Genomic DNA, 22,809 nt, shown 5'->3' on the forward strand with positions numbered 1-22,809 from the left:
TAAGATAACCTACGCTCCCCTCAATTCATTGCTGTCCATGTGCATGTCCAGCAGTCGCTTAAGTGTCCCTTATGACTCTGCTTTCACCACCACCGCTGGCAACGCATTCCATGCATTCACAACTCTTTGCGTAAAGATCGTAGAGTTTGTTGGAGAGAGATGCAGAGCGGTGACTAAGAAAGGAAACAAGTTGTGAGGCCTTTGGCTTTTATTTAAAGTTAGAACAGTGGCTAGCTCTCCCAAACCAGGCTTTCTAGTTTTTTTTTAGTTTTTAACTTTAGTGTTTATCAGAAGCAGTTGGGGGTCTCGAAAGAGTTGGAGGCTTCAGTGAATGTTTCCTAGTTGCTACTTTCTCTGAATTTTCTTTTGATGTTCTTTCCCTCCTTGATTACAGAACTGCATGTGAGAATCTGTGTCTAAAGTTGCCTTTATGCCAAGAGGTGTGTTTATGGGATGTTACTATACTGGGACAGTTAACTATTAAAAGGTATCATATCTATTATTTGGTTAAGTTTCCCAATAGTTAAGCTATTCTAAATTCCTCTTTCTTTTGTTTATATTTTAACTATAGTGTTTAAATAAATTGTGTTTTGCTTAATTTTGAGTAATTTGACCAGTCACTTTGCATCTGGAATATGGCACGTCACATCTACCTTTAAAATCAAAGCAAGTTAAGGTCCAGGGCACCTTCTTAAAATCCATTCAGGGAGTCTGCTCCATAACAAGTTACAAGGAGTGTTTGAAACTCTCACATCAAATAACAGTCATTTTAAATTGGAGTTAGTGTAAAGGATTTTTCATGTCACAGTGTCACAATTCCACCTGAAGTGATTTCTGGAAACAGAAATCTTACACCACTTTGAACATAGATGGACACTTCACTGCGCCTAGGAGAAAATGAGGACAGCAGATGCTGGAGAGTCAGAGTTGAGAAGTGTGGTGCCGGAAAAGCACAGCAAGTCAGGCGGCATCCGAGGAGCAGGAGAGTCAATGATTTGGGCTTATGCCCAAAATGTCGACTCCCCTGTTCCTTGGATGCTGCCTGATGCGCTGTGTGTTTCCAGCTTTTCGACTTCCACACCTTTTGACTTCACTGCGGCACCAAACCTGGATTATAAAAGCCCTCCGACCTTCCTTACATCTCTTGGATGCGTTTTTAACTCCTCACTAGAGTTACCTTAAATATTATGAGAATGTAGACATTACCTCCGACACCTGAGAAAGCTTCACTCCAAGTGCTTCTACCAAGAGAATAGAAAATTCAGCCAGGCAGTTTAAACAAAGTAGTACCCAACCAGAATCCAAGCTACAGCCATCATTAAAAGAAGACAACTTCTAAAGACAAATTACCAAACATACGAAAGAAAAGCAAATTGACAAAGTAAAGAAAATGCTGAATTAGCAGTTAATTTAATAGCTGATCTTATACTGCCTGATGATATCAACAGATATTTTGAGGCAATGATATAAGCTGAGCTGAGGGTACTTGTGGCATAGTGGTACTTCAAAGCCAGAAGAACTGGGTTCAAGATCAAGTTGCTCTAGAGGTTTGTTTGAATCTGTCTGAACAGGTTGATTGAAAGTATAAGTGGAACCATTTGGATGAAAGGACCAATTTGAATGGGAGGAACTACAACGAAATATAACATGAGCTGAAGTCTTCTTTACATTATCACTATCTTTACGTCTTTAAGTACTTTCATTAATACTCATTGACTTGGTCACTGTAGATTTATAAACTGCCTACAAAAGCTACATGATGCCTGATGAAAATACAAATAAATTGACACTGATGAGTCAATAAGGAGAACTCAGAGAATGTTTTGTCAAAAAATACAAATCAATTGAACAATTTAATGTACTTTTTTAAAAATTAAGAACAGACTGCAAAATTTAGTCACTGGTGCACTGGCCATTCTGATTAAACAGCAATGCTGAATACAACCATTTTACATATTCAGTTCTCATCTTCCGAACATCAAAATAAACTCATAAAACTTCTTTCACTATGGCAACATAGTCTATAACATTCAACACTGTTTTGAGATCTCTAATCTGGACAATTGAAGACAGGTGAGATGAGTTTAGCCAGCACAGGAATTCAATTAAGTGCTGCCTTCTACTTTCAGGCAAGGGACCAGCAGAAGGTCCTGCTGGACTGGTTATGAGTTGATTCAGAATCTTCCCAAAGGTAGAAGTTCTAAGACCTTGATCAACCAATCTGACACCACCACGGCAGGTGGACTTGAACCAGGACCTTCTGGTCCGAAGACAGAGGCACTACTCCTGTGACACCAGAGCCCCTAGTGATGCAATCCCATAACAACTGCTTTCCAGTTCAAATTGGGAAAAGTTAAAAGCCAGACAGTCCAATGATTTTTTATATTCTCACAAGTCTTATAAATCAAGTTGTAAATCCATGCTGATTTTCCACTATGAGGAAGAAATAAAAATTCACAAAAAGCCACAAAACAAAGGGCCCTGTCAAGATTAATACTGTGGATATTAGGGAGATGTAACAATAAACTGGTTTAGTAACATAATGGGAGAGATCGTAAAAACATAAGAAATAGAGGTAGGAGTAGGCTATTCAGCCCCTGGAGACTGCTCCATCATTCAGTAAAATCCTGGTTGGTCTTATGCCTCAACTTCAATCTCCCCACCCATTGCTCAATGCCCTTATTATTTTATAAATGCTCTTTTAATGTTCTAGTGGATTAAGTGAACACTTAATGCATGTAGATGGTAGACACTCCACAAGCTCTCCAGTTGATTTTATACTATGATTGCTAAGATTGCTGACTGCTGCTGCGGGTTAGGAAGGTAAAAACAATGAAAGCTTCCTGTCTGAACACTATGCAGTGACTGCTGTTAAGTTTGAATGTGTAGACATTGGGTGTGGACAGGACTGGGGATCCAGATGTGATTCCCACTTTAATCAAAGAATTTATCAACATGCATGGGGCTGAACTTTATGCACCTTACACACCTGGGCATGCTCTCAGGTCATGGGAGGACAGAAACTGTCACCAGTGTATATGTAACACACCACCTTCCATGGTACTTGGACCTGATCACAATGGTCTAGAGTTTGAACTATGAGAACTGCCAGTCACTGTGGGAAAGTCTTTTCCTTATTGTCATTTAGTTTGCAAACAGAGTGGGAGGGAGCAACACAAAGGATGTTCTAATGATCCCCATATGAACAAAAAAGTTCAGCTTTGCCCAAGTTAAAGGAAAAGACCTATAAAGTTGCAAGAAATGGCAGTAATTCTGAGGATTAGCAGATTTATAGAATACAACAAAGGAGGTCCAAGAAACCGGTAAGGAAGCAGAGAACAAAATATGAATTGCAGGCAAGTCACAACCATGGAGTGACCTGCCAGCGGACGGGGTTGAGGCAGGTACATTAACAACATTTAAAAAGCATTTGAACAAATACATGGATAGGAAAGGTTCAGAAAGATATGGGCCAAGTGCGGGGAAATGGGGTTTTGGTCTGCATGGACCAGTTTGGGCTGAATGGTCTGTCTCCGTGCTGTACGACTCTATGATTCCAAGCAAAAAAGGAACATGAAAACAGACTGTAAAAGCTTCCATACGTACATAAATAGGTAATTTTGGCCAAAACAAATATGGGTCTAATAAAGCTGAGTCATGCGAACTTACAATTGGAGAACAGGGAATGGTAGATACGCTGAATGATCATTTTATATCATTTTTCACTGAGGAATATACAAGTTTGAAAGTTGATAAATTGCCATGACCTGATGATCTTCACCACAGGACAGTGAAGGAAGTGACTACCGAGCTGGTCTTCTCGGCATTGGTGATTATCTTCAAATATTCAGAAGACTCTGGAATGATTCCTGTGGATTGGAACATAGCACATATCAAACTATTATTTCAGAAGAGGTTTACAGAGATTTACAAAATTATGAGGGGCATGGACAGGATAAATAGACAAAGTCTTTTCCCTGGGATGGGGAAGTCCAGAGCTAGAGGGCATAAGTTTAGGGTGAGAGGGGAAAGATATAAAAGAGATTCTAAGGGGTAACCTTTTCACAGAGAGGGTGGTACGTGTATGGAATGAGCTGCCAGAGGAAGTGGTGGAGGCTGGTACAATTGCAACATTTAAAAGGCATTTGGATAGGTGTATGAAAAGGAAGGGTTTGGAGGGATATGGGCCGGATGCTGGCAGGTGGGACAGATTGTGTTGGGATATCTGGAAGTGTGGACAGGTTGGGCCAAAGCGTCTGTTTCCATGCTGTACATCTCTATGACTCTATGATTCTATAAGAGCTATAAGGAAACTATTAACTGTTAGCCTTACATCAGTAGTAGAAAAAATGCAAGAAACCGTTCTAAAGTATTGGATAAATAGACACCTGGTTGATAATGATCTGATTGGATATAGTCAATATGGAATTGCAAATGGGAAATACTATTTGATGAACTTTAAATTAGATTCCCTACAGTGTGAAAACAGGCCATTTGGCTCAACAAGTCCACACCGATCCTCCAAAGATTAGACCACCCTGATCCATTTCCCTCTGACAAATGCACCTTATACTATGGACAATGTGGCATAACCAATTCACCTGAGCCTGACCTCGGTGGCGGGCAAGTTGTTGGAGAAAATCCTGATGGACAGGATGTACATATATTTGGAAAGACGAGGACTGATTAGGGATAGTCAACATGGCTTTGTGCATGGGAAATCATGTCTCAGAAACTTGATTGAGTTTTTTGAAGAAGTAACAAAGAAGATTGATGAGGGCAGAGCAGTAGATGTGATCTATATGGACTTCAGTAAGGTGTTCAACAAGGTTCCCCATGGGAGACTGATTAGCAAGGTTAGATCTCACGGAATACAGGGAGAACTAGCCATTTGGATACAGAACTGGCTCAAAGGTAGAAGTCAGAGGGTGGTGGTGGTGGGTTGTTTTTCAGACTGGAGGCCTGTGACCAGTGGAGTGCCACAAGGATCAGTGCTGCGCCCTCTACTTTTTGTCATTTACATAAATTATTTGGATGTGAGCATAAGAGGTATAGTTAGTAAGTTTGCAGATGACACCAAAATTGGAGGTGTAGTGGACAGCAAAGAGGGTTACCTCAGATTACAACTGGATCTGGACCAGATGGGCCAATGGGCTGAGAAGTGGAAGATGGAGTTTAATTCAGATAAATTCAAGGTGCTGCTTTTTGGGAAAGCAAATCTTAGCAGGACCTATACACTTAATGGTAAGGTCCTAGGGAGTGTTGCTGAACAAAGAGACCTTGGAGTGCAGGTTCATACCTCCTTGAAAGTGGAGTCACAGGTAGATAGGGTAGTGAAGAAGGTGTTTGGTATGCTTTCCTTTATTGGTCAGAGTACTGAGTTCAGGAGTTGGGAGGTCATGTTGCGGCTGTACAGGACATTGGTTAGGCCACTGTTGGAATATTGCGTGCAATTCTGGTCTCCTTCCTATTGGAAAGATGTTGTGAAACTTGGAAGGGTTCAGAAAAGATTTACAAGGATGTTGCCATGGTTGGATGATTTGAGCTATAGGGAGAGGCTGAACAGGCTGGGGCTGTTTTCCCTGGAGCATCGGAGGCTGAGGGGTGACCTTATAGAGGTTTACAAAATTATGAGGGGCATGGATAGGACAAATAGGCAAAGTCTTTTCCCTGGGGTGGGGAAAAGTCCAGAATTAGAGGGCATAGGTTTAGGGTGAGAGGGGAAAGATATAAAAGAGACCTCAGGGGCAACGTTTTCACACAGAGGGTGGTGCATGTATGGAATGAGTCCCAGAGGAAGTGGTGGAGGCTGGTACAATTGTAACATTTAAGAGGCATTTGGATAGGTATATGAATAGGAAGGGTTTGGAGGGATATGGACCGGGTGCTGGCAGGTGGGACTAGATTGGGTTGGGATATCTGATCAGCATGGACGGGTTGGACCGAAGGGTCTGTTTCCATGCTGTACATCTCTATGTACTCTATGAAACCCACATAGGCACAGTGAGGATGTGCAAACACCACACAGTCACCTGAGGCGGGGATCAAACCCAGGATCCTAGAGCTGCAAGGCAGCAGTGCTAACCACTGAGCCACTATGCAATTTGTTGGAGGCTTTTGAAGATGTTACTAACAAAACTGATAAAGGAGAGCCAATGACAGTAGCATACCTAGATTTCCAGAAGGCATTTAATAAAGTCTCCCATAGGAGGCTGGTTACAGAAATTAAAGCACATGGCATTGGAGGCAATGTACTGGCATGGCTTAAAGATTGACGAACAGATAGAAAACAGAGAGTAGGAATAAATGGCTCTTTCTCACATTGTCTGTGTAGTGACTAGTGGGGCATTGCGAGGTTTAATATTTGGGATCCAGCTCTTCCCAGTAGATATAAAATGTAATATTTGTGGATGATATAACACTAGTTAGGAATATATGTTATGAGGAAATTGTAAAGTGGCTTCAGCAGGTCTCACACAGGCTTAGTGAATGGGCAAGAATATAGTAGGTGGCACTTAATGTGGAAAAATGTGGTTATCTAGATGAAACAGATGGCAGAGTATTTCTTAAGTGGTAAGAGGTTGGAAAATGCAGATGTACAAAAGAACATGGATGCCCTTGTTGATACATCGCTGAAGGATAACAAGCAGGTGCAGCAAGCTATGAGGAAGGCGAATGGAATCTTAGCCTTTAATGCAAGAGAATTTGATGAGAGTAGTGAAATCTATTTTCAAGTGTATAACACATTAGTTAGATCGCACCTAGATGACTGTGCGCAGTTTTGGTCTCCTTATCTCAAGAAAGATATTACCATGGAGGGAGAGCAATGGCGGTTTACTACACTTGTTCCTGGGATGGTGGGATTGTCCTATGAAGCCAGATTGGACAAATTGGGCCTGTGTACTCCAGAGTATCAAAGAATGAGAGGCAATCTCATATTTATATGGATAGATAGGGTAGATGCAGGTAAGATATTGCCTCTGGTCGGGGTGTGTAAAGCCAAGGGGCACAGTTTAAAAATATGACAGATGCCACTTAAGCCCAAGATGAGGAGAAACAATTTAACTCATAGAGTTATGAATCTTTGGAATTCTCTACCAAAGAGAGTTGTGGAAGGTTCAATCTTTGAGTAGGATTGAGGTAGAAATTGATTGATTTCTGATTGCCTGTGGCATACAGGGCTATGGAGATAGGGTGAGTAAAAGACTTTAAAGTGTTTGCTTCAGTCATGCCAATGTTGAATGGTGAGGCAAATTTAATGGGCTGAATGGCCTGCTCTTGTTCTGATGTTCCTCCCCTGTAAAATTAAACCCATTGCTTACACCCAGGAATAAACAGTCTGAACTTTGGTCAACGTATGACAAGGATACCAATATATGTGGAACTGATCCTTGGGTAGGTCAATCGCACAACACTGGAAGTCAGTGTTGGCGTAACGTGCATATAGTGCCATTGGAAATGGACAAAGTGAAATTCTTGCAAGACATCAGAACATTAAGTAGTGAATTTCAAGCATTTTGACATGAAAGCTTTGTTTTGTCATTAAAAGTCCAATTAAATCATGTCCTTCAATGTCAGGGGATTGGAAGACACTCATGGTTGGAATTGGTGGAACTAGGGCAGAGATGGGTAAAGAGTGGTTTGGGAATGGGTGGAAGGTGTGTAAAGGGGCATGATTAGGAATGAATGAGAGTGTGGGTGGATCACCAAAGTTGTGGAGAGTGAGTGAATGTGGAAGGGGAGGAGTGGTGGCGAGTGACGACTGGATGGGAATATGTGAAGAATGAGCAGTTGTACAATGAGCAATGCGTAAATCATGTGATAGCTCAGTTGTAGTGGTCAGGTAGAACTTTTGTAACTTGGATTGCTTTAATACTTTATCCTCAGGATGTCTGAGAGATAGACAATTGACTGGATATGAATGGAACATGACAACAAATCAGTTGCAACCTAGTAAGCCCTGAGAGCTGGATCAATTTATATACGATATGCTATATCCTATATTTATTGAAGGTACTGTAATTTTACTACCGTATTCCCTAGACAAGTTTCCAAACCTTCTTAATCAGAAGTATTTTTATAAATCATATCAGTACTGCCCCTGAGTTACATTGAAACAAATTTTGGTCATTCTTCCAATTTTTGTTGGTATTTTCTACTACCCCACTTAAACGGAACTGAAAGATGAGAAGCAGATGGCAGGCAACCTCTACATTTAGCCTCTTTATGGAATTCACATGACCCACTATCGTTGAGAAATTATTTTGCAAGATTACTTGAAAACTAAATGAGTTATCGGTAATGCATTTTTAAAAGAATTAGGGTCTGGAGTATATCAAAAAATGCTTTAATGAGGATGCATTATGGTGATTTTTATAATTATTGAACAACAATCCTTAACTAGCACTTATTATTAAAAAGTGGTACATTTTCTGAATCTCTGTGTTGCCAATATGGTTTGATCTGCAGATCAGAAAACATAAGTGTTTTCCATTTTCCATTCAGAACTTATAGAAGAAAGGAATAAAAGCTTAATTTGGATTAATGCCTACAATACAGAAGCAGATTTACTTCATAAACTGTAGCAGTGAAGGTGAAATTGCTGAGCGAATCTCTTGGTAAACAGTGGTTGGGTTGTTTGATTGAAAAATAAAATTTAATTTTGCATGTTTTTTTATGATTAATAATCTATTAATACTAAACTGTAATGTGCTTAAAGTAAAATGAACATCTTTATTTTACGTGCTCTGCCTGAAGGCAGGCCCTTGGCTTATTGCCTGTTGGTTCTTCATCCTGAGCTCTTTTCTTACTTCCACTCTCAGGGGAAGAGTGCAAAGGCTGGTTTTAAGTCTACCTCAGTTGGAAGGGGAAATTGAACCCTCACTGTTGTGTGTCTTGAATCACTCTAGCCAACTGTGCTAACTGCTCCCTGCATGAACACATCAGGAAATATACAAATGTAAAAGCACACTCTCTAGAAATGCACAGCACATTTGATGACTTTGGACTTTTCCTTCATGCTTGCATTAATCCATATTTTGTTATCTTTCTTATGTAAGAGAACGAATATCATTTATAACCAAACGTATGCTATAAAATAGTGTGTTAATATGTTATAGTGGTCCTCAAGTGAGACCACTTGTCTATGCAACTGTTGTATTTTGACTGGAAGGTCACTAACTTCAAGGAAAGACTGCTTGCTGTTTGTAAATCATGTTTAGACTCGAGACGATTGTGGCTGTTTGTCTAATTAAACAGAATATCTAATTATTCTATCTATAATTACCAGGAAGTAATACTTTTGCCTTTATTTAGTCAATGAAATTGTAATCACAAAGGAAATAATTGAATGAATTTGTGTACCTAGCCTTACTTGCATATGTTCTTTGGAAGCATTATTGTTTCTTTTTTCAGTCTGTATCTTTACTAAAGTGCAGATTTTGGACGATAATGATCCTAGAGAGTTAGTTCCATCCTGAAATCTCACAGGCCATGATGCTGCATGCACATTTTGTAATGAATGCATAATTCCACCAATGCAGTTAAATTCTTTGAGATCTAACAGCTGATTATTAATTATTTTACCTGAGATATTCAAACATTCATTGTGGGTGCAAGGTTTCCAGGATGGTACGGGAGACATCACTGACCATTCTCTCATTGTAATTGATTCATAACTTCCAAGAATATAGAATTCCTTGCAAGTGTTAAAATAATAATTATAATCCTTAATGCTAAAGACAAGAAATTTGATTTCTGTAGTCAATGTATTTGGATAGTGTGTGTTAGAAAATCTAGCCAAAAAGGAAATTTGGTATTAACAATAAGTGCTATTCACTTGCACGTTAGTTCATGGAAGAAGGGAGGTACTCCCAGTATCTATCTTTTGTTTAAGAGTCTGATGTGTTTGAATATTTACATTGCATGGATTTATATTCATTGTTAGCATTATTTCATTTAATTGTCTTTCCAAAAAGCAAACATCTGGGTTTTATTGCGAAGATCTCTTCTTTCAGAATGATTTATCTGTAATTATTGTATGTGTCAGAGCTGTTCTTGAATTGCCAGTTTAAGCCAATATCAGTTCTGTGTAATTTAAAAGCTGTTCATCAATGTTTGCTAGCTTTCTAGGTTGAAATCTAATGGTGTCTTTCCCACTAGATACCTGGATGTATCTCACTATTATTGAAGTTGTCAGCATGTGCAGGACTTGGTTGCAAAAGTGCTTCTTTGACCACTCCAGTTACCCTGCCTCAACACCATTGCTCCCCATCTTGTGTCCCCTCTTAAGTTTTCTTCACTTTGAGCTTGACAACCATTGATATTTATACCATATTAAGCAGCTCATTTGAAATGCAAAGCATTAAGATGACCTATCGTGTCACATTTGGCTCAATTAGCTGCTAACATGTTTGCTGCTCTGAATGAAAATGCAGTCAGTAACTACACATTTCAAAGTTCAACATTCCTGCATTTGTGATGTTTCAAGTTAATGTCCCTGAGAAAGTTCTCATTGCAGAACTTTACGTTGAGGAAATCTATTTTAGCAAAAAGGTGATTACGTATTTTAACCAATTATTTGTAATTTAGAGAGCCTGATAAAAAGAACAGAACCAACACCACTGAAATCATCTTTGAACTTCCCCAGTCAGAACTTAAATTAACATTGTTGAAATTCTGGAATCCTCAGTACTTGTGGTTCATGTAAAATGGAAATTAAGAACACAAAATTATTATTTAGCAGTTTGTTTGCTAATAACAGTCATATCCGTACTTTACAGTGTGCTGTCTTGACATAAAACCATTTAATACTTTTTATGCTAGTCTTCAAAGCAGCAAGTAAGACATGAGGGAAAGTTTTTTTTATGTTTGCTAATTCTAGAGGAATTGCAAATGAAGTGTGTTATCATCATTTTACTGCATTGGCGTTGAGGTCAATAGTACACCTCTTGCATGTATTGATTTTTAAACTAGTATTATGCCTGCCCTTCACCAACAGCAAAAATAAGCTGGTCTATTAGTTTTTAGTGGAAGCAGTGTTACTTTAAAGATTTTCCATTTCCATTTGGAAAAACAGCAGTTATCAACACACTCAAATGTTATAATGATTTTTATAAGGGGCAAAACATTCCAAAGTGCCTTACAAGAAGGAAAGGCATGGTTACAGAGTAAAAGAGAGTACAGGTGACTGAAGTGTTGTTGATGAAGAATTTAAAGATGTTTGAGATTTGTTAGTGCAGAGGGATGGTGAAGAAAATTGAGTGTGAAACTTGATGATTGCTCCTAGATAACATTCATTGGCCAGAAATGTGTATTTTTATCATTAGTTATTGCCCTTTATCTACAGTTTTGCTGTGTAGACTTTAGTGAACTTGCTTACTTTAGTCAGCAGAGTGGTGACTGCAAATGGTGGTGTTAATAATCTCTTCTGTGCAGGAAAAATGCACCATCATTGAAAAGCAATTTACAAACGGCAATGTCGCCATCCGCTGGTAGGAAACTGCTACCAAGTAAATAAAAATCTTAAATCTAGCTTTAGAATCATTCAAATTTTCCTGATTTAGGGTAAAAATAAACTGGGTGCGGGCAGCATTAAGAATTAGAGACTGATGGACGTGAAACAGTAACTGGCAACAAAAATATTTGCCAGCGATTGAATAAATCTGCTACAGAACACAGAACGTTTTTGCTTTCAACATGCCATTCATTGTTGACCTCATGTAAATTGACAAATCAGACTGCTTCTTTCAATTGACTTGAGTTAGACTTTGGTGGGGTATAAAGTAAAGTTGTGAAAACTGAAAGCCAAAGTGAGTTGTTGGTTTGACATAAGCATTTAAAGCCTTCACTTTACTGAATCGGAGTTGTCCCACTGGTAAATATGTATCAACTTTTTTTTAATCAAGATGGAATCTACAACAAACCCTGAAAGAAATAGTAAGTGTAACCAAATGTGTATTTTTTTAATCATCAGTGCCCCAACAACAGATTTTTTCACCCATTCATAATCATTGGTTCACTATAATTCTTGGCATCAGCTTCTACCAAAACAATTTTTGGTGTGTTGCAAATCACAGTAAATGCATGATTTCTATTTCAACAGTGCTTGAGTAATATATTTTTGTTTAATTTATTTGGAAATACATTTACCCGCAGTGTTATAAAATACAATGGCGCAGCAATAATCAACTGTTAGGGCATTTACTTTGGCTCCATCCTATATTTCTTCAGTCACCTGAAATTTGTCCTCCCTATACAGTGTCTACACGGTCTCGCAATGCAAAGAAGTCTTCAGGAGTTGCCACTGGTGTTGTAAAGCACATCCTCAGGTACTGATGAGTCTGAATTTCCCAGACATTGTGTAAAACAAAATCCTTAATTAGCAACTGACACTATAGAAATGCTCTTCCATATATATTATATATCTATAAACATTAAAAATAATGTCCAGCACACTCCTTTTACATGTATTGCTGATTTTTTTCAGAAACAAGTTATACACTTATCTGGAGTACAAAGAGTGTAGAAATTGTCTTGTTAAATAGTATTAAAGCATGAACAAAGTGCTGCTAGTGGTCAATTTTTCCAATATTCTATACTGTAATTACAAAGGAGTTACTGAGCCTAACAATATGAGGGCATGAATACAATTACTTAGAAGTAAGTTTCACCATTAACCCTAATGTCTATGCCACTCAATAATTACTGGGCAATAATGTAGGGAGTAACTTGCATTGCATATTTTCCTCATTGCAAATCATTTGCTGTTCAGGGTAAGTGGGTACTGTGTGGAGTACAACAGTGAAGGTGTGTTAGGTTAATTAATCTTTGTATTTCTGACACCATTCTTAAGTGGAAGGAGCACCTTATTCCAGTGCTTTTGCAATTCACTTGCAAGTCCTAAATGTTGCTGCAAAGGCTGCTGACTGCTAACTAGAGCTGCTGTTTACCTCATCTGAAGCCAATAGTTTACTTCCAAGAAGGAAACTGAATTCAGAGTTCCCCAATCACTGCATTTATAGAGGAGGATTAACAAAAGCAAGAAAAAGTCATTTATTTTGTCAGTTGATAACACAGGCATCTCGAAAAATCTAATATATTTACAGCATAGGGGAGGGCTAACAAAAATATGCCACTCAATTTGTATGGATCCAGTTCATTTCTGTCAACTATTGATGCTGTATGTGGTGTTAGCTAATTCATCCTTCTTAGATGCATCACGGAGATGATAGTAGTATACCTCTGGTTATTTAAGTATGTACTAGCAGCAGATGAATTACTTGTCTTCTATGGATCTTCTCATGTCTGAAGAGATGAAAGTGAGATCAGCAGAGACATCCACAGAACTGGCACTTCATGTTGATGTTGTTATTGATTTTGGGAGATTTTCTACAACTGCCCCACCTCTGGCTTTTGCTGAACACATTGTAGATGTGCCTGGAGCTGTGTTGGACCAAACTTCAATATTTGTCACCACAGGCCAGGCAGCAGCAGTGTTGCCCAACAAGTTTGGGAGATTCTTTTGAAGGTGCCCTCGTATTGCTTGTATTATTGTGTCATTTGCCCTGAGACAATTAACCATAAAAGATCTGCTCGGATGTTCTGTTGTGCTCCAGTTGGAACATGCCTAAAAAAACCTGCCTGACAAAACTTGAATTGTTTTGGAGGAGATCATAGATACAGCTCAACAATATGAACAGTTGGTTAATTTCACTAGTAATTAATTGCAGCAACCTGAGAACACTATTGAAAGCTTTCTGATCCAAGCTTCATTCATTGAAACCAGCTAAGAGTCAAATTTTGGTGGGATTCATCACGGTCTTCTCTCCTGAAGCATAAAGAGTTTTACCACATTATCTTTGCAAGCTCACCTCATTACCAATGTACCTTACTGCTATTTATTGTAATCCCTCATTCTCTGTAGGCAAGTGCACATTCTCACATCTATTGCTGTTTAAAAGTCAAACCACACAGCCTATCCATCCGTAGCCTCATCTTATCTGTCAGAGGTACTGTTACCTTTTCCACAATGTCCAGTACAGCCTAAAATTATCTCATTTTTTAATGTGGGAAATGATCGTGACATGAAATCCTTCACATGATTCACAATGTTCACTTCTAATAGCAAGAGCCAAAATGAAAAATAAACAAACACACAGAAATTGCATTTATTTCTGGGAACAAACAGGGTCTACTTGCGTTTTGAACACCAACAAATTTACAATCAATGAGTGATCTCTGCATCCAGCTCACATCGATTGAAATCAGGTGTCAATGAAGTCCAGTCAAATTTGTTGATGCTTCAATGTTCCGTCATGTACAAGGTAACGTTCCGACTGCGTAATATCTTCATCTTCCTCCTCAGAAAACTGCTGCCACTGACCCAGCTCTTCACCATCCATCACATACCCTCCTTCCTTTCTGCAGATGCACTCATTTTCAGGATGTCTGTATTCTCCTTCACTATGGTCCTGGTCAAAGAATGGGCTGCATTCTATCTCTGTTCAACCTCTGTCACGGGTTTTCATAATAAAGTCATTGGTCACAATGTCAAAGGGCAGCCCTTTTCTCCCAGTCACTATCCTTGTAAGGCATCCAGCCCTTAAGATAGACATGAACATGAGAGTTTTCAAGGACACAGACCTTGTGGTAGCTCCCTAGGTTCCTGGTACAAACTTCTAAGGTGTGGTACTGATGACCACAGATGATTTGTATTTGTTAGAATGGAATCTTTTTGATTGTTGATTTTAGCTGTATTATGATATGGCCCCCTCCATGTTGTATGCGTACAGAGTCTGTCACACCTGCACCTGGGGGAGGCCCATGTGGGTAAAGCCTACTGCCCAAGTTACATCAGTGACCTTGTCACGGAGATACTGGATGAGTGGGTGTGATCTGGCATTATGTGCACCAGTAACAGCTTTTATACGTTTGTGGATCGTGTGTTATGAGTTTTCACAGAGCTCTCCAGTGGATCCTTGGTAGCAGCCAGATGCATAAAAGTTTAGCACAGCTGTCACATTGATGACCGATGGGATATGAAAAAAGGATGAAATGTAGTGCTGGAAAAAGCACAGCAGGTTCAGCAGCATCAGAAGAGCAGGAGAGTCGATGTTTCGGGCAGGACCCCTCATCAGTCCTGAAACGTCAACTCTCCTGCTCCTCTGATGCTGCTTGACCTGCTGTGCTTTTTACAGAACCACATTTTATCACCTCTGACCTTCCAGCATCGACAGTCCTCACTATTTTCAAGTCTAGGATGTAAGATGGCCACCGACTCTTTCAGCTTGCAGGTCCCATTCCAGCAACTGGATGAGTTCAGTGACAGTGTCCCTGGACATGCTCAGCGGGCAGAGAACTGCCCTTCGCCCACCTTGAAAAATTGGCATTTATGACAATAGGCTGTGGATCCATCAGTTACCCTTCCAATGACCCTGTGTGAGAGTAGAAGAAACAGAACAGATCCAGTCAGCATTTACATCAGGTACAAATGGCGGTTTAACATATTGCTGTAAACAGTAGGACATGGAACACACTAGCCAGGAGATCCATGGAATGCCTCTACATGAAACCTTGACGTAGGACCTGATTTCAATGAAGGTAGCCCAACTCAGTCACACAGACTGCAGGAGAATATCGTGCTATATGATTACTGAGACCTTGTTCTCCCAACTACACATCACGCAAGAAAGGCAACATTTCATGTAAGACCATGTTGGTGAATTCTTGCATTTCAGAGTAAATCAGTTCAATGCCCCTGTGCAGCCTGTGAGATTTTAAACAATCTTTGTTTGTGGCCTGCAGGTTCCACTGTTAAGGTCACTGTGATTACTCCTGCTTCACAGTGATGACCATTTTCAATCAGTAATGACCAATGACACTGTCAGGATTGTTTGGAACCAGTATTTGCACTGACTTAGCAGAAATCCCTAGTCTGCTTGCATTGGACCTACAGGCGTACCATGGTCCATGATTTGCACCCCTGACTCTGACCAGACCAAGTGACTATTTGATGGTGTCCAAACCCTTGGTCTGAAATTGAATAATATGCTGCTGAGTAACAGTGCTGGGACCCACTGACTGATGACATTTCCCCTTGACTTCCCCTTGGAAGTTAAGACATGGCCATTTGGTTGAAGCACATGCAGTGCGTTTGTCATGTAAAATGTTGGAACATGTTGCAGCTGTGAGACTGACATAGCACAGTGCCATCCAGCAAGATGTCCACCCCCTTGACTGATCACTTTTGACAACCATGAAGCTGCCTGGCTTTGTGTCTGGGCGAAACAGCAAGACAGGAGAGGGATACTGTGAGCTTTAAATGTCTAATTGAAGAGCCAAAGAACAGAAATTCAAGACAAGGCAGGAATATTATGAACATTTAAGTAGACACAAAGTGAGTAAGCACTAACAGAGCAAGCAAGCAGCCCTGGGATATATCCTGATCCAATCCATATTGTAATGTAATGTAATGACAGGTACCAGGACACTCTAAAGTGTAGCATTAAAATGCAAAATTAAGGAGTAGGAGATGTGCCATGATGATACATTGAGGCTGGCATGTGTTGGATGCCAACAGTCACAGATAATGGGAGTCCATGCTTGCTCCCCATAGTGGGCACTCTGAGATATTTGTACCAAGTGTCCAAGATGGAGGTCTAGTCAAGCAGTGGCAAGTTATGTTTGCCAGGTAATCCCTTTGATTTTCATGGCTGGAATTGTCACCTTCTAGTTTCTGTTCAGCAGATGACAGAATAGGAAATGGCATATAAACAAGGTAAGATTAGTAATAATGAGGTGTAAAAGTATGCAATTGGCCTCTCACTGCTCATTGGTGAGACTCTCAACTCGCCATTTGACACTTGGTTAGAAAATGTGACTTATTCCTCTCAATATCGAGAAGCTCTAAGTTGGCCAGCTCATACAATTTTCCCAACTTTCTTGCCAATAAGTACATCAATCAGTACCTTAGAAGATTCTGCCAATTGTTACAGTTCAGGTCTCTGTGCAAAATGTCACATTCTACAAGGACGAAAGGGTGGTACAATTGCAACATTTAAGAGGCGTTTGGATGGGTATATGAATAGGAAGGGTTTTGGAGGGATATGGGCCAGGTGCTGGCAGGTGGGAATAAATTGGGTTGGGATATCTGGTCGGCATAGACAGGTTGGACCAAAGGGTCTGTTTCCATGCTGTACACCTCTATGACTCTATGACTAGGAAAAAAATTTATTTCTCACTATTTCCATTGATGTGTGACTTCTAGTGTAGAAATATACTAAATGAAAAGCCGCTTGCATTGTAGCTCTCATTTATTACTAGCGTAAGGTATCATTTTTGAAATGCTCATTTGAAAAAAATGAACGATTCCTACAATGATGATGGTTTTTACCATCCTTGTTTCAATTATACTGTAATGAAGAATGAACAATGAGACACATGACACGATCAAGACATCTATCAAATATGCCATTGGAATCATAATGAAATTGCTCTGATATCTCTGACTTGGAAGACATCTTCACAGAACAACCATTGCTCTCTGGTATCATGAATAATTGTCAGTAAAGTTTTGATCTTTCCAGCAAAAAGCCTTTTCAATGTTGCAGAACCAAAGCTTGAAAAATCTTTTTATAGTTGTTTACTAGACTAGCATTCAGCAATAAACTTGTGCATTAAGAACTAATACAACACACAAACATATGGACTGGGCTACCTGGCGCTTTGACATTCCGTCAGATCACATTTCATCCTCAACTCTACAATCTTGTATATCTTTAATAATGTTTAATCCTCTTGGTAATCAAGAATCTATCTGCCTCTGCCTTAAAGGTATTTAAAGATTTTGTGACATCTGCCTTTTGATGGTCAGAATTCCGAAGCCTCACAAACCTCAGAGAGAAATATTGTTTCATTATCTCTGTTTTAAATGGGTGACCCCCTATTTATGAACTATGGCCCTTGGTTCTAGACTGTCCTACAGGAAGAAAATTCTTTTCCATATCCACCCGATTAAGTCTCCTCAGGATCTTTGCAAAAAGAAGTGCTACTGCTACACAACCACCTCAAGCTGCAATCCATCTCCACAGAGTGACCAGATCCAAATCACAATCTGCATTCTCAATCTGTCTACATGTGTCTTTCTGTTTGTACTTGGCAGGATTGGGAACGTAATCAAGAATGCCAAAAATGGCTGATTTCTTTGAAAATACTGGCTCTGGTAGTTCTCTATTCTTCCAAAACAAGTGGAGAAAACAAAGTAGCTAAATGCTTTGTACACTACTTTTCATTAACAGGATATTGAGCTCTTGCTTCTTAGTTAAACTTGAAATTTGGCAGAATATAACAGCAAATACTGAATAGTGAAACCTTCTGTTACCTTTTTCTCATGGACTGTAATTGCTTATCCAAAATTCTTCTTTGAGGTTCACTTTTTAATGCCCCCTCTGCCTCTTCAGCTGCTGTACCATTGCATCAGAACTTTTGATTTTTCTCTGTTGTAGCCAGAAATTCCCACTTGGCTGTAAGGTCAGGCCCTGCTTTGAAACTGACCTCCAAGGCAAGAAAATGGAATATGTGGGATGAGAAAGTGTAGCAAAAAATCCCACTCTGATTTTTTTCTCAGTAAAGGAGAGAAATTCAGCCCTCTGTGTGAGTGTAGCAACATGAACCTTTGTGATTAATGTTCAGTGAATAGTTTAATATGACATTTAGAATTAGAATATCAGTATGGATATAGGATAAAGCTGTGGGTTCGCCTGTCCTTATTTCCCCCATGGGCTCAAGACTATAGGAATAGGAGTTGCACATTTAGCCTTTTGACACTGTTCTTCTGTTCAGTGAGATTCCATGTCTCATATCCCTTAATATCTTTGATTAACAAAAATCAATCAATCTCAGTTTTAAGTTTAACAATTGACCTAGCATCCATTGCCATTTGCAGAAGAGAGTTGCTAACATTCCCCAGTCTTTGCATATAGAAGTGATCCTAAGCTTACTCAAGAAAGGCCAACTGCTTTGATTACAGTCCCAACCAGTAGTTGGTCTCTTTGTTACTCAGCCTGTTTCCACAAATATCTTGAAAACATCAATAAAATCACCCATTAAGCATTTAAATTCCAGAGAACACAACCCACTCTCCACATCCTTTCAAGTCCTGGTATCATTTAAGTAAATCTACGCTGCACTTATCCTGTGGTGAACATATCCTTCCTTAAATGTGATGACCATATCAACTCTCAATACTCCAGACATGCTCCAGGAAGATTTCAAGGCTGTCCTCTTCACAAGGAGTCAGTATTTGCCATGGAAGGTCATCTGTGTGAATCTTCAGCAAAAATTAAAGCACATCCTGCTCTTCAATAGAAAAAGAATGCAAAATGGGTTTCAAGCACACTCAAAAGTGACATGGTCATGCAGCTCTAGGGGTACTTCCATCTGACGATATGATGAAGTGTATTTTTTATATCACAAATCCAACTTGTGGATTAGAGATTAAACCCTATCTGCCCCCTCAGGTAGATGTAATATTTACCACAAATACTGTTTTGAAGGGCAAGAGAGTTCTTAGTGAATTGGCCAATACTTCTTCCCCAATGAACATCGTTAAATTGTTACCACACTGCTGTTTCTGTGTAAACTGTCGACCATCAAAAGGCAACACAGTGGCTGCCTCACAGCAGAAAAGGACCTGGGTTCAATTCAACCCTCAGGAGACTGTATGGAGTGTGCACATTCTCCCTGGGTTTCCTGTGGGTGCTCTGGTTTCCTCCCACAGTCCACAGAAGAGCAGATCAGGTGGATTAGCCATTGGAAATAAAGAGTTACTGGGATGTTCTTCAGACGTTCAGTGTGGGCTGAATGGCCTACTTCTACACTATGGGGATTCTATGTCTCCTATAGTTTAGCAGTAACATTTTAAAAATTATTTCATTGGTTGGAGATCACTTTGAGATATCTTGAGTTCATGAAAGGCACTGTATAAATGCAAGCTTTATTGCTTTCATAAATGTCTAAGAATTTTTGCCACACTTACCATATACAATGAAACAAAATATTTCTGGGACTGCTTTTATTATAGCACAGAATCCATTTTCACACCATTACTTTGACATTAATTGGTTATCAATAGCATGGAGAGTTATTGTATCTCATGCAGGTATTGGTTCTGTGAAATCACTGATTTGAATGGATTTCAAAAGGTTTGACATCCTTTCTTCTGATGTTCAGCTCCTGTTGTTCTTGGCCAACAGAAGCTGAACAACAGAATTTTTCTGTGTGGATGGGGAATGAGGAAGTTGGTGAGTTTTGGATCCGTTTGCCTCATAGGCACTTTCCAGCAGGTGGTCCAACATTGATCAGAAAACCTGGATTTTCTTATATTGAAGTGCTTCATTTGTTCAGTCGTCCTGCTTTATTAAGCAATTGCTTTCAGAAGACAATTTTAGCTGCTGCTCTAACCACAGAAACCTCCAGGCTACAGTTATTAATCCAAGCAGGTTGAAGATTTTGTATTTTTCAGTAAAGCTGAATTTAGTTGCCTCACTGACTTGGGCTCAGTAACTCCTTAAAATAAGGTTTCAAATAATGTTATTAGAAATCACAAGGGTTTAAATTTCGTACATTTAAAGGAAATTGGCAATTAAATTTTCTCCTTAGAGATCTTCGAAGTGGGCAATGAGTTTACAATAGATTATGGGATCCAATTTAAGATTATATGTAAAATTTTGGCTCAGTTTAAGCCATTTACAGTTAAACCAGTTTTGTGCAGAATGTGCAGGATATGTACACTGTAGAGCAATCCTCTCCATTTTAAAAATTCACCTGGAAAATTTATGGCAAATTGCTGTTAACAATGAAATAAAAGCAGGTCCCACGGCTCTATTCCTTTATGCTATTGTTGTGGTAATAGCCACTTTATTTTATTAGTAACCAGAGCCATTGAGAAACTATTCTATCTTCCAGAATTCACAGCAATCATAATATTGTATGTTTGTTAGGAGCGAATAAAAGCCAATAAGTTTACAAGGGGATCTTGTCACTATTTCAGAATACTGCACAAACCTTATCCAAATTTGTTTTATTTTTTCCAGTTTTGTGTTTGTGATTATTTCTGAAAATTCTCTACCTCCACATCTCAAGTGCAAAGTGCAAAATGATCCTCATGTGTTTTGTTCCCAGTTGACCTGATCACCAATCATTATAGTGGTGTCAAGAAACTGCTAAGCTATTTGAGCTTTCCCAAATTTTTGTTTTGTGTTACATTCCATTTGATACATCAGGTTCTATGCTGCTGCTAAATGGGATGGGTTGTCCATCCTATGCATCTCCTTGTCAGTGTGGAGGATGGATATCCAGCCGGTAATGCCAATTTGGTTGTGAGCTTTGAAATGGTGTGTTTGACAGTGTGGCAGTCTCATGATGGTATTGCTAGTGGCTGACCATCCAAAGTTTCAGTGTCCCTGGTATTATTATTATTTAGCATAACTGTCCATCAGATGTATTTATCTCTATTGTGATGTGTGGACAATTGGCAATCCAATATTTTAGCCCCTCCAGCCCAGTTTTGTTGAATGAACAGTTCTCCTCCATGTAATTAAGGGTACCATCCAGTGTACAAATTCCACATGACCTTTGAGCAGCTGTCCATCATGTTATTTATTTCTCTCACGATGATTACTGGAAGTTCTGCTGAAACACACTGTTATATTTTGAATTTGAAATGTCTCAAAACTTGGATCCAAAGCTAAATCTGATTCCAAACTCAGAAAGTAAGACTTCCTCATCTATTCTTCGAACTGTGACATTTCAACTGACTACCCTGACTATTAACGGACAATAAGTTGTTAAGTTGAGATGTTGCAATGGGAAGAGCTGCACTGTGAAACTGCAATATTTACTTGTAATGGTTACTAAAATTTGCACAAAAATAGTTTCTCACACCCAGCTAACAGATACAATCATAGAAAATGTCCCGACATTCATTAGCCTACATTTATAATGTACATTTTCATGTGAGACATAAATTTAACTGTTACATTATTAAGTAGGGCATCCTGTATGCAGGTTATTTTGACTGTAGTGAAATGTGCTAAATTGCAAACATTTTATCAAAGCTACAAATATAATTTAAAATTGTAGCTGAACTGAAAGATCACAATCTGGAAACAGAAAGTTATTCATTAAATTTAGGCAATTACAATATCACATTTTCTTCCTTTGTGGGTTTTATTGTTAACTTGCTGCAGAGTACAAATTTCATGTGTATTTATTTTGTTTTTAGAGTTTAATTAGCATAATTTCACTCTCTGAAATTTCCTCCCTCTCCCAAAGTTCTCTTTTAGTCTATGACCATTTTGCCAGGTCCAAGTGGAGCAATGATCTTCATGGATACCACTCCTCACTTGAGCCAATTCAGCATTAGAGAATGCAACACAGCCTATGGGAGAAAGTTTTTTTTCATTCCAGTCTGACATTTGATCTTAGGTGTGCTTGTTGACAAGAGTACAGTAATCTGTCCAGCCATGCAGCATTGGAATGTAGGAGTAGGAGTACATTCAAGCCTGTTCTGCCTTTCAATGAGATTTCATCTTCAATTTCATCTTCCTTTGCTATTCCTACATCCCATTATGTCATTTGCATCTATTAATCTATCAACCGTCTATCCTGAACATACTCCATAAGAGTATTTTGAGTGTCCAGTTTGTAGAAAATTTCAAAGACTCACTACTCTTTGAGTGAAGAAATTGCTCCTTATCTTAGTCCTTAAGGCTTGCCCCTTATTCTATTGCTTTTCCAATACTAATACAT

General features: G+C 39.1%; 1 protein-coding gene across 4 annotated transcripts in view; it reads left to right on the top strand.

Annotated features, from left to right (window-relative positions):
- The window catches only part of LOC140494656 (one cut domain family member 2-like), a 110,130-nt gene that overhangs the window by 38,197 nt on the left and 49,124 nt on the right, over nucleotides 1-22,809 (top strand). Inside the window, exon 2 of one of the 4 annotated variants that reach the window (XM_072594084.1) lies at nucleotides 12,260-12,329. The exons of the other annotated variants lie outside the window; for them this stretch is intronic. Coding sequence (XP_072450185.1) covers nucleotides 12,260-12,329 — 70 coding nt within the window. The remainder of the gene's footprint in view (nucleotides 1-12,259; nucleotides 12,330-22,809) is intronic. 4 annotated transcript variants of the gene reach the window in all.

This window comes from Chiloscyllium punctatum, chromosome 24 (genome assembly GCF_047496795.1).
Source record: "Chiloscyllium punctatum isolate Juve2018m chromosome 24, sChiPun1.3, whole genome shotgun sequence".
NCBI classification, from domain to species: domain Eukaryota; kingdom Metazoa; phylum Chordata; class Chondrichthyes; order Orectolobiformes; family Hemiscylliidae; genus Chiloscyllium; species Chiloscyllium punctatum.